General features: G+C 34.6%; 1 protein-coding gene across 1 annotated transcript in view; it reads right to left on the bottom strand.

Moving 5' to 3' along the window:
• The window catches only part of ROBO2 (roundabout guidance receptor 2), a 327,405-nt gene that overhangs the window by 58,171 nt on the left and 256,892 nt on the right, over window positions 1–12,342 (bottom strand). Inside the window, exon 15 of the mRNA XM_029285756.1 lies at window positions 1,765–1,996. Within this exon, the coding sequence (XP_029141589.1) occupies window positions 1,765–1,996 (232 nt within the window). The remainder of the gene's footprint in view (window positions 1–1,764; window positions 1,997–12,342) is intronic.

The following is a 12,342-nucleotide window of genomic DNA, read 5'->3' as shown; positions in this document are numbered from 1 at the left end:
AAAAAAACAACAACACCTGACATTTAACTGTTGACAGTACAATTTGTTAGTCTTTTGTGGTAATGAAGGAGACACCCAGAAGCAGAGTAGCTAAAGGTTACATTAATATCACAACAGCTACAGAGTGTAACATATACCGAGAGATTCCTAAAAGATTTACTCTACAATGATGAGATTACTTGATTTACTCATCTGGAAAATAGCAGTTACAATAAAAATGGACCAATTCTTCACATAACACACAGATTTATAATAACAAAAATGTTTTTTTTTAATAGAGGAGCTCATATGGTAAATAGAAGAAAATAAATACACATTTAAAACATTATAGTCTTCAATTTGTTTGATCATTGTTAAATTAATTTTTTCTTTGCTTCTTGTATAGGATTAGGTATGTCTGGACACATAAAGAGTGTGTATGTGTACAAATAGATCCTAATCTGGAATGCATCCAGATTAGGATCTATTTGTACTCTGATATATAGATGTCATCAGGATTACAAAGACATCTCCTTTAATTTTAAGAATTGGCATTCAAGCTACTTTATCCAGATATTATTGCTTATACAGTAGTTATAGATTTTGTGATGAAAAAGAAATCTGTTGTTCTTTTAAGATGCAAGCAAAGAGTTAAGTGATCACTTTCTTATAAAAAGGCAGCCAAGATAGAACAACTTAGAAAAAAATAAAAGAGGCACTTGACAGTTGGACAAAGCAGAAAAGTAAGAAAAAAATAAAAGCAGACAACCAATATTTATAGAACAAAAGAAAAGAAAGACACTGATATTTTTGTGACAAACTAATAATTATTTTGTAAATAACCATGGAACAGTACTTATTCTACCCTCTGCTATTTCTTCACACAATATCATTAGTACAAAACAGTATATTTTATGTAAATTAAACACAGAATATCCCCTTAACCCTTACCCAGTGTTAGGTTGCCAAAGAACAGATGAGGAAGGTAAAACTAACCATACACACCCAAACCTTTATATAGTATTTCTACATTTATCATTTTAACATGTATCACTCTCCAAAATTAACTAGAAACAAACGTCTGCCCAAATACACTTATTTTGGTAATAGATCTGTACTTTATTTTAAAACAATCTTAATCATTATAGTGGTCATTATCATATTTGTAGCACTGAAACTGGTAAGATAATACAAGTATCTAAAATATTTTTAATATTAATCCTGATTTTATTGTTAAATGTTTTTGTAATTCTTATTGTATTATTGTGTGAAAGGAACAAAATAAATGTTAATGTTTATCCACATTTTTCATAATGATTGTTTAGTCATGTATGTTAATCAACTTTTTATACAAATAACTGAAGCTTTTCTTCATAAAGAATTTTATCTACCCCGAATGAAGGCAAATATACATGTGCCAGGATAATGTTGCAAGATCCAATCTGGGTCAGTCACCAGGACCAGAGGTTTATCTACTCTTTTGACTGTTCTAGTTAAGCTGTTTGTTTATTTTGTTTTATTTTTCTGGGATCAAATGGCAGATGTGACACTCAGAAAAATGTGTTCTCTCAACTCAAGTTTCCTTGACTATCATTAAAAAAAAATAATACTGGCAAATAGGTACTGAGAGAATGCTGATGTGAAAAACCAAATACAGCTTTGTCTATTGTATACACTGCTAAGAAAATATTGTTTTTGTTTGTGCAAAACTTTATGTATATTACAGCAGCAGAGAACACTCAATAATTGCAAACATACAATTATTCTTTTCATAATTTTACTTACCTTCCTCAGTGGTACGTGCAGATTTTGATTCACTGTCCATTCCTTGAAATTCATTGAAATATGGACGAACTTTGATATCATATGTAACCCCCTTTTTCAAATTGATAAGGATAGCACTCCGTTCTGTGGGAACATTGACTTCCACAGTCTGCCATGCAGAAGGGGAAATCAGGCCTGATGTCTGTCGATATATAACTCTATAACCCTGAATGAACTGTGATTGGCGATCAACCTGAAATAAAATTAACAGAAATGGTCCTACCATAAGTGGAAGAAATAAATTTAACTCAGTTCCTCTGAGCTGTCATTCATACTGTGTTTTTAACTATATAGTGTACTTGTTTCAAGTTGCCTTATTAAGAAAAATGGTTGCTTTCCCATAACTGTAGTTCTCCAAATGATCATAAAAATGATCAACTTTCTTGTGCATGATCAACAGGAAAAATGCAACTATAACCGAGGACATAGGTGTAATGTTCATCTACTGTTCATTTTTCTTCCTGTGGCTTACCCTCATTTCACTACCATCAATGCAACAGTCTGAAACTATGCCTGCCAGAATACGCACATTATGAGAAAAGACGCTGAGTCATTGAAAAGGTGAGTCATTGAATCAACAAATGACCAATGGGGTCATTAAGTCCCAGAGTTCCAGGCAAACAATCCATTTTTCTTCATACACATGAAAACCCATCTATTCCGTGCGGCCGGCCTGGCGTAGTATGTTTTAGTATAGGTTTTATATGGGGTATTTTAGAGCAGGCCTTTATTTATTTAATCTGATTTTAGAATAGATATTTATTGTGATTTTTATTATCGCCTGTTCACCGCCCTGAGTCCCGTAAGGGAGATAGGGCGGTATACAAATTTAAATAAACATAAACAAACATAAACAAACATAATACATATAGATGATTAGGAAGTTTATCTTTCAGGGGAAAAAAAACTCTCTTCCAAAAGACATACCATCGTGTGCTTAGGTAATACAATTACTTATAGACTTATATCTATAATGGGACATTGATAACTATGAAATAATGAGTAAAGAAACCAGAAACTATTGAGACAAAGGAATACATTTTAATACCATAGTTTTGGAACATAAAACCCATCTCAATGAGAAAAGCTAGAAAATTAGAAAAGAGAAAATTGTCAAAATCAATACTTAAACTCATGAGCATACTCCAAATGTATGATAGGCAATAATGGCACATATTGCAAAATTGTATTTCAGATCACAACAAAAAGAGATGCAATTAAATAAGTCATTAGAATCAATAGTGACATTTATGAGTGTCAGTTATTTTTTGCTAGAGTGAAATCTGGAAATAGAATAATTTTTTTGAAAGGAAACTGATTGAAGAAAAAGGTTAAGACAACCTCTCTGTGACCACAAAGAAAGAAAAGATTGTGATTAATATAAGGTGACCAACTTTTTTACAATGAAAAGGAGGACACAAATAAATTGAAGAAAAAAATATCGTAAATAAAAGAAACATTTTATTCATTGCAACAATAATACAGAATACACTATAATATGATAAATGCATAATAAAAACATTTGTAACAATTATTGTAATTATGCTTACATGCTGTGCCCCCGCCCGCAGCCGCCCCACCAGCACTACTGCCCCACCGTGTAGAGCGGACCCTGCGGCTCCCAAAGCACCAGCTGTGCCGGCTCTGGCCCCGGGGGGCAGTCCGCTGTTGACACACCCTGCCTGCAGCCGCCCCGCCAGCACCACCGCCCACCCTGCGCAGCCCTGTGTAGAGCAGGCCCCGTGGCTCCCACAGCACGGGGGCAGCCGGCCACCGCTGCCCCACACCCCTGCCCACAGCAGCCCCGCCGCCCCTGTCTCTTGCGCCCGCAGCCATTATTGCCCTAGCAGGGCCAAAGATCAAGAGAAAGTTACCGTGGCGTCACCACTCCAGTCTCCTCCAGGTATCTTCGGGACTAACTAGGAGATGATGTAGTTGGGAAGCAGGGAGGGGTGCAAAGTTCCTGCCAATTCACCTTCGCTGCAGACAACTTACATGTGCAAAGTTTGCCGGCTGGGTGTTTTGGCGCGCTCAGCAGCAATTCCTATTGGCTTTCGAAAGCCTATAGGGGAACTAGCATAGCTCATGCAAAAGTTGAAAAAAAAACCATCAAAAAAAGGTGCCAGAACGCCATTCTGAGCGTTCTATGAGAAAAAAAAGCCCTGCAGATTAGTCTTCAAATATCGAAAAGGAGGACATGTAGGAGGACACTTTTCGAGGGAGGACAGAACTCACAAAAGGAGGACTGTCCTCCCTAAAGGAGGACGGTTGGTCACCTTAATTAATACAAAGTTGGATGTGGTTTATGTGTACTGATGCTGATCATACTTTGCATTCATTTTCTGGTACGAGTCAAACTGTCTTTTTTCTAAATGGAATAGACTCTCCCATATTAAAGTACAATTCCTTGACAATGTTTTGCAGGTCTTTCAAAAGGCCCCAAATATATGCCTATGAAATCCAACAATTCCAGGGAAAAGGTTACAATTCTATCAGAATTTTGTGTATCTATGCGCGCGTTTACATTTAATTTTTTTAGAGAGAATAAACTTCCTACAAGAAACTGTGAGCATTCAGTGCCATAATGGGAATAATGAGAGCAAAGGTAATAAAATATTTGTAAAAGACAGAAATATTTGATAAGATGGTTGAAATTTATAATTATGCTTTCAAAACTAATATGGCAAATTTTTAAGACCTAATATTTGTGGTATCCAGGAGTAAAAAGTGTCAAGATAATCAATCAATCAATCAATTAATTAATCAATCAATGAAATTAAAAGTTTTATTTATATGAATGAGAATCCAACAATGACAAAATTAAATGAAAACATCCATATTTAGGCATCTTGAAGGAAGAATATACCAGGCAATTTTGCTGTGAAACTGGAAGACCAATATAAAGCTTATCTATGAAAATAATATTTAAAATTTGAATAGAGGATAAAAGGGATGCCGGGATTGATAAATAATGGTGACCAGGATTAAGAGCAATGAGCATGTTGTTGGCCATTAAGAAGCCTCTCTTATATTTCCAGCAGAATTAATATCCAGTAGAAGTAAGACATCATCAAACTGAACTAGTATACTTTATTGGGATGAATTATTAATTACCTGTAATTTCTGTGTTTGTGGGTTAAGATAAATAATTCCAGATATAACTGTTGCTTCTTCCCCACCCCCCATATCTATTGTAAAGAGTCACAGAGTGACCTGCAGTTAGTAGATTAGTCAGGGCTATCAGTTTTTTAAGTTCAGTTTTGATAAAAGATTACAAAAGTATACTAATACTATAATGACACTATTAATATTTAATACTATTTAGAGCCATAATCTACAATTAATTAACAAATGGTGAGGGAGCAAATTGGTTGGATAAGAAAGAGTAGACCGACCTGTGGTCACTTCTGAGCCAGCAATGTTTTGTCCCAAAAGAGAGCCTGGAGGCAAAAGAACTTATTGTACCAATCCTGTTCAATATATTTTTAAATTTACATATTTTTATCCTGCCTTTATTAATAAATAACTGAAGGCGGTGAACATACATATTTCCCTACATCAATAATCCTGAGAGATGGGTTGGGCTGAGAGAGAGGGACTGGCCCAAAGTCACTCAGCTGGCATTCATGCCTAAGGAGTGATTAGAACTCAACAGTTTCCTGGCTTTTAGCCTGGTGCCTTAAGGCACTAGACCTGGACAAAAACAAAAGCTGGTGTTAAGTGGCATGGCCACAAGTATGTCCAAGAATCTATATGGCTCAAGTTGTGCCTCCTGCCCAAAATTTCCTTAGCTGGTTTTAAAATACATCACCCATACTTATTATATTTAGACACTTCAATAAAGAACTGAACTGCCACATGTATTGGATTAAATCCACAAATACTTTCTCTTTTTTATTATGAACAACTAATGAAAGCAAGTTATAGAAGTGTGTGCACAATGTTACCAACAATTCAAGGAACTATGAAAGTACTTTTGTAATTATCGATGAGAATTATGTAAGAGTCACATCCAGACTATCTGTTTAGGCAACTGATGGACTTTTAAATTCTATTTTATAAATCACATTTTCACAAATATAGTTTCTTTCTTTCTTGACTGCTTGCTGAGTTTATTAAAGCTTTTATTTACTTATTCATTTACTGTTATATTGGTTTCAGCAATATAAGAATAAGCCCAGGTTTAGAGCTAAATCATCTTTCCAACATCAGTTACGTTTATTAAAATCTCTTTACACTGTTCATTAACTTTTTCAATGAAAAATCAAGTTCTTATGACTGGAAAAACACATACAAACAAGAAACTAAAACCAGATTTATGAGATCTAGGCATAAACACATTTAATCAAAACTGCCTTTGTTAAAAATCTTACAGCATATGTTACAATAACATTAAGTTTGCATTTTATAAACTTCTCTAGATACACTTTAAGTGAATTTATGCATTGAATCAAGGACATAATTCACAATAATAGCTTGTTAATACTGAAAGAATCAAGCTGTGTTTTTCAGAAGAACATTAAGCAGCTGCTTTCAAATGAAAGAGTCTGTAAATCAGGACAAATTGTTTTTATACACATTTGAGTTTCATTAATTAAATGTTTTATGGACATAAGAATCTATGAACCTAGCAGTTATTATAAAGCACAATTCCTCTTCACATTATATATGGCAATCAAAGGTGTTACATCAATGACACAATAATAAGAGTTACCTTTTCCGTACATAGTATTTAGGTAATCAATGAAAGTTTGAGATTATAAAACATTCCTGTGATATAATACAGCAATGTAAATTATTAGCTTCAGAGTGTTTATGCTTACTGTATTATTTATAATGCAAAGTACAAGTTTGAAGCTGAGAAATATAGTAGTATGATTAAAAGTACATCTGGCTTGCTTCTTAAATAGCTAAGTTTCAGGAAACAATGATCAGTGATTGAGTAGCCTTTTGTACATGAAATGATAAGCCGAATAGTCTTCATATACAGAGACAAAACATTTTTGAAACTGTATAAATTACAATGAGTAATTATAGTTATTCTACCAACTAAACAGGTATTTGCTAATATAATTTGCCATAGAAATGTAAAAAGCCTATCACATAATCTAATTTGATATATTATAGTCAAGTAATTTGAGAATCTGAGAAAGAAACAAGTTAAATCTAAGCTTTTCTACCAGTGGTATATAAAGAAATAAAAATGAAGTTCAATTGAACGTAACCTGCCATGATGACCTACAATTTTCCGTACCAACCAAAGAATAATTAGACATGTATTTGCATCAAAACTCAAAGAATTGGAGCAGCAAGTAGTCACAGTTTGGCTGATGAAACAAGACACCTGATAAAAAAGAGAACTGACTGTACAAACTTCCCACAAAGAAAAGAAAACAAACAAAACACCAAAGCCAATTGAATTGAGAAACAAATAGAAGCAATAGATTCTGTCTCTCTGGAAGCAAACAAACAAACAACAACAAACAATTCAAGCCCTTATAGAAGAAATAAGCTCTTCAGGAGATGTAGGAACACTACAAAACTGGCAACAGAATAGTAGACTCCCTAAAGTACAGAGTGGTTTGTAATTATGTCCTGCAAAATATAAAGACAAATGTGGTTACTGATGACTCACTACTGTGGAAAAGCAAAATAAATGTATGATGACAGGACCATCTGCTCATAAACCACACTCTTCGAGTTGCCAGGATCCTGGCAACAGAACAACCTTCAAACTGTATCACATCTATTGATATTCCTTCCCATTTATGTATGTAGAGACAAGAAGTACTGAAAACAACATCTACAACTGTATTATCATGAATCTTGAGCATTTACAAGAAAGGTAAAGGACTGGGATAATTTATTTGATCATTCATATCTAGTAAGAGCACCATAAAAACAAAAGAACATTTCAAGTAAATTACAAATGGTTGTGAAAATAGTGTCAACAGAATAAAATTGTTTTTGAGATCACAATTTGAACTACCTAGCATAAGAAGAATAGACCTCGGAAGAAAATATTTTAGAGCTTTAAAATGAATTTTGTGGAGATTGGAAACCAAAAATTTAATGACCAGTTAAATAATGGCATGTTGTTTGAAGGAGTAAAATATGGAAACACTGTATTACTAGGCTCATTAAATCACTCAGTGAAAATCAGAAAGAACTTTGGCTCATAAAGCAAAAATAAAGCTAAGTATAGTCAAACATATTTATTATAAAAACATAATAAACTCAGAGAAATAGATGTCTAAGTAGAATGCTGTGGTAATGAGGAGAAAAAGAACTGCAAATGCATCAAAGTTCCTAAAAAATGAGACACAAAAATATAATAGTGAACAATTACAATGAGAGACAAAAATGATAGCAGAAGACGGCAATAAGGCCATACAAAAAGGTTGATGAAGAAGAGCACATTTAGAAGTAGGAAAAAGGAAAAGGACAGCAAGGAAAAGTACATAATATCAGAAAAGCTAAAGTTCAGGCTGACTGAATTTTGCAAAATATGCTAAAATATAATAAAATAGAATTTGTATATCAGCTTCTCCATTAGGACAGAAGAAGAAGAAGAAGAAGAAGAAGAAGAAGAAGAAGAAGACCAGACTGAACTGAACACAAACACTTTAAACCAAATATGAAGATTTGACTTATTAGGGCAGCAACCAAATAACTACAAAGGGGCCAGTTCCTTTGAGAAATTGATAACTGGATGTTCTCCCCTGATTCAAACAGCTTGTGTGGGAATGAAGGGAGACACATCGGAGGATTCAAAGGCACTGGTATGGAAGCCTGCCTGGCACAAAAAGAAAGCCAGAGTTAGATTTAAAAGTGGGTTTTGAAATCTCACCTAATGGGTTAAGAAGGTCTTTAGATATACTGGCTAATTTAATATTTAGTATTTAGATTTATAATGGAAATGAAAATTACTTTTAGATTATAGTGTTGAACTGTTATATGGAAATGGGTTTGTGATAATGAAAGATGTTATTAGTAAATGAGGAGCTATTACGATGTGAAATAGAAGTTATTAGTGAAATAAGATAAGAATTTAAATTTTGGAATAATATGTATACTTTAGCTGTGATAATCACTCTGTAATGAAATGAGGGTTACCCGAAGTTTAAACATTATGGTTATTAAAGGCTAAATTTGAATATGGTAATTGAAGTAAGTAAAATTCAAAATCAGGACTTGGATATCTGTCAACTAAAATTGTGTTCATAATGTATTGACTGAGCTTTATTAAGAAATGTATTAAATTGAATATGATATAATAAGGGAAATAGAGAGGGAACTTCTAATGATCTAATTTTTGATTTACATGAATAACTCTGTTACTCTGTTACTATGTTACTATGGATTACCCTATCTCCACGATGTTACTCTGTTACTATGGATTACCCTATCTCCACGATGTTTCCTAATCACTTGGCTGTAAAAATTGAAAAATTAATAAAACTTGAATAAAAAAAGAAGTGACATAGACAGACAGAGACAAATAAATAATTTTTTTGTAGAACTATCACTCAGTCTTCAACCTTAGGATGGTTGATGAGAAACTAGTAGGGCTCCAGTTAAAACATTATAGTATTGGTTTTGTAGATGACCTGTGGCAAAACTTAGAAGGGTATAATTCAGCCATCCTTGCTTAGCTTGATCTTGGTTGCATTCAATATCACATAAATTCTGATATCCTTCAGGAAGAACTGTGAGAGTTTAGAAGGGGAGGTACTGTTTCACCTTCTCAATGCCAATTTCTATTTGAGCAAGGTGATTCCCTCCTTCTCTTTTTAGAAAATAATTGTGAACTTTTGCCTCTAGGGTTCTTAGTGGAAGGTACAAATTAATCAGAAGCAGTTGATCCAGGAAGTTCATTTTATTCAGAGGGCATGTGATTTTTTTTAAAAAATATATAATTTAAATGTTTATTGACATGTCATTATTTTATTGTGAAATATCTAGAATCACAAAGGCAGTATAGAAACTAATGTATAATTAATTAATTATATCCTGATTTGTTTCCTGATTTTTTGTCTTTTCTACTTTACTGCTGTCTAGACAGCAAAAATATAGTAAAACACCCCCTTACTATGTGCATCACAGTATTCTACCACAATAGAAGGAGCCAATTGTATACATGTCGTTGTTCCCCCAAAGCCTGAGTCTTATAATTAAACTCTGCTTGCATTTCCTCTTCAAGTTACATCGTAGTCCAAGAATCTGTTTTCAGGACCAGAAATAAAAAAAGATTATGAGAAACAATCTAATTTTCAAAACAAATCCTCTCCAGCTTTCTCATTTCTCCTTGCCCGAGTTCTACTTCACAAATATTGTTTGGTTTGATACTCAAGGGATAACAAACAAGGTGACTCCCTCCATTACTCCTCCCCACAGGTACTATACTCTTTTGGGACAACACAGACTGAGAAATTTAAAGGGAAGTAAAAGAAGTTTCAAAAAGTGAGCTTGGAATGATATAATGTAGTGCCAGAGAGGAAAAAAAAGTAATTCCTTTGCCATTCTCCATAAAGTTAGCAAAACAATTTTGTCAGCAATATTTTATATTGTTCTTTATAAAACTATTGCTGGGCATACAGATTTTAGGATATACTGAGTTAGCTACTGTAATGCATACATGCACATGAGATGGGATTAACATGAGATGTAAATTTAATAAAAGAATGAATAAAATACTATTTCCTTTAATGTTCTTTTTCACTGGAGCCTTGTTACAGGCAAATATTTTAATTTATTTATTATTAATAAAATTTAAATAGCTGTCCATCTTACTAAAAATGATGGAAGTTGTAGGTTTGCAATGTGACATGAGACATGTTTTATCTTTGATGTCCTCCAATACTGACTCTTATGGCAAATGCCCGCAATCTTATATTTTGGAAGAAAAGTGGAATTTCAGATTAGCTCTCTTTGGAATCTTTTTGCAAAGATCTATAGCAGAATAGGATACTGAACCTGTTAATTATAAAAGTATGTTTCAGTTGTGTTTTGATTTCAGGAGAAAAGCAACACAATACAAAACTTATTTAAAATATAATCTCTGTGTGTGTTTGCGTGTTGTATCTGTGTGTGTATATGCATATTAGGACAACAATATTTGAACCAAGGTATCTCAAATGGGCTAATTTATAAAAAGTGCCCAAAATCTGGGAACCGTATCTCCTAAAGGAATTAAATTTCAGAAAGTTGTACTGCTTCAGTACTAGTTGCTATTGTTGAGCTGCTGGGCTGTGATCACATGATCTTAATTTTCAATTTTTGTGACAGTTTCTTAGTCAGTCTTGCAATCCCTCATTTCCTTCCCCACCCTGTAGAAAGGAACTAATTCACCTTATGACTCTTGAAAAAGCAACAACTTAAGGTGTGGATATTTTTATTGCTTTATGTGTTTCTTCTATGGCACACAAACATACACGTTTCTATATCCCATCTGTGTTCTGGAACCCAAGGCCTATTCATAGTGCTCCATCCTTCTATATTTCTTAAGAACAACCTTGTTTTTCAACTGCTTGCTACTCTGACACTGAGTGTAGATGAGCCCTTCCTTCAGCTATCAGAGATCAGGTAGACTGGGACCCATCCTACCCCTCAGGGGAAAGCATATTATGTCCACAGTATAGAAATAGCACTTAGGCTTATATACCACTTCATAGTGCTTTACAGCCCTCTCTAAGCGGTTTACAGAGTCAGCATACTGCCCCAAACTATCTGGGTCCTCATTTTACCGACCTCGGAAGGATGGAAACCTTGACCTGGTGAGACTCAAACTGCTGAAAGCAGTCAGCAGAATTAGCCTGCAAGACTGCATTCTAACCACTGCACCACTTGATATAGGTGAGATTTGGTTGGAACCAGTGATGGGATTCAGCCGGTTCACACCAGTTCGGCAGAACCGGTAGCTAATTTTTTGTTGCCCAGGCCCAGAACGGACTTCCGGAAGCAGCAGAGTTCTCTCCACACAGAGAACCGGTTGTTCATGTATTTGAATCCAACCACTGGTTGGAATTGATAATATACTTAGAAAGAGAGAGCTTTGCACTTAATAAAACCGAAGGGTAAATTTGAAGTAGTTTATGGACTGATGGAGACAAATATGCTTTACAAGGAAAGAGAGAAAAGTATGGAAAGATATAGTGAATGGTACTGGTATTTAGTATTTACATGATAGACAGAAAGACAGCCTTGGTGGTTCTCTGGATAGAAAGAAAAGAATATGTGAGGAACTGTCTATATGTCTTTGTGTGGTAGTCTCTCTCTCTCTCTCTCTCTCTCTCTCTCTCTCTCTCTGTGTGTGTGTGTGTGTGAGAGAGAGAGAGAGAGAGAGAGAGAGAGTGGGAGAGAGAGAGAGAAATAAAAGTGAGGAAGGATGTGCTGATTATTATAAACTACAGGTAGAAATTTCACTATTGCCTTTGATACATCTCCGAGACCGCCTTCTGCCACAGATTCCCTCCCATAGACCGGTACGCTCCCACAGAGTGAGTCTCCTCAGGGTGCCGTCGGCCAAGCAATGTCGGC

This window comes from Protobothrops mucrosquamatus, unplaced genomic scaffold, assembly GCF_001527695.2.
Source record: "Protobothrops mucrosquamatus isolate PMUCROS unplaced genomic scaffold, P.Mucros_1.0 scaffold_185, whole genome shotgun sequence".
In the NCBI taxonomy this organism is placed as follows: Eukaryota; Metazoa; Chordata; class Lepidosauria; order Squamata; family Viperidae; genus Protobothrops; species Protobothrops mucrosquamatus.
Note: the sequence above shows the minus strand (reverse complement) of the source record. Positions and strands in the feature narration are given on the sequence as shown.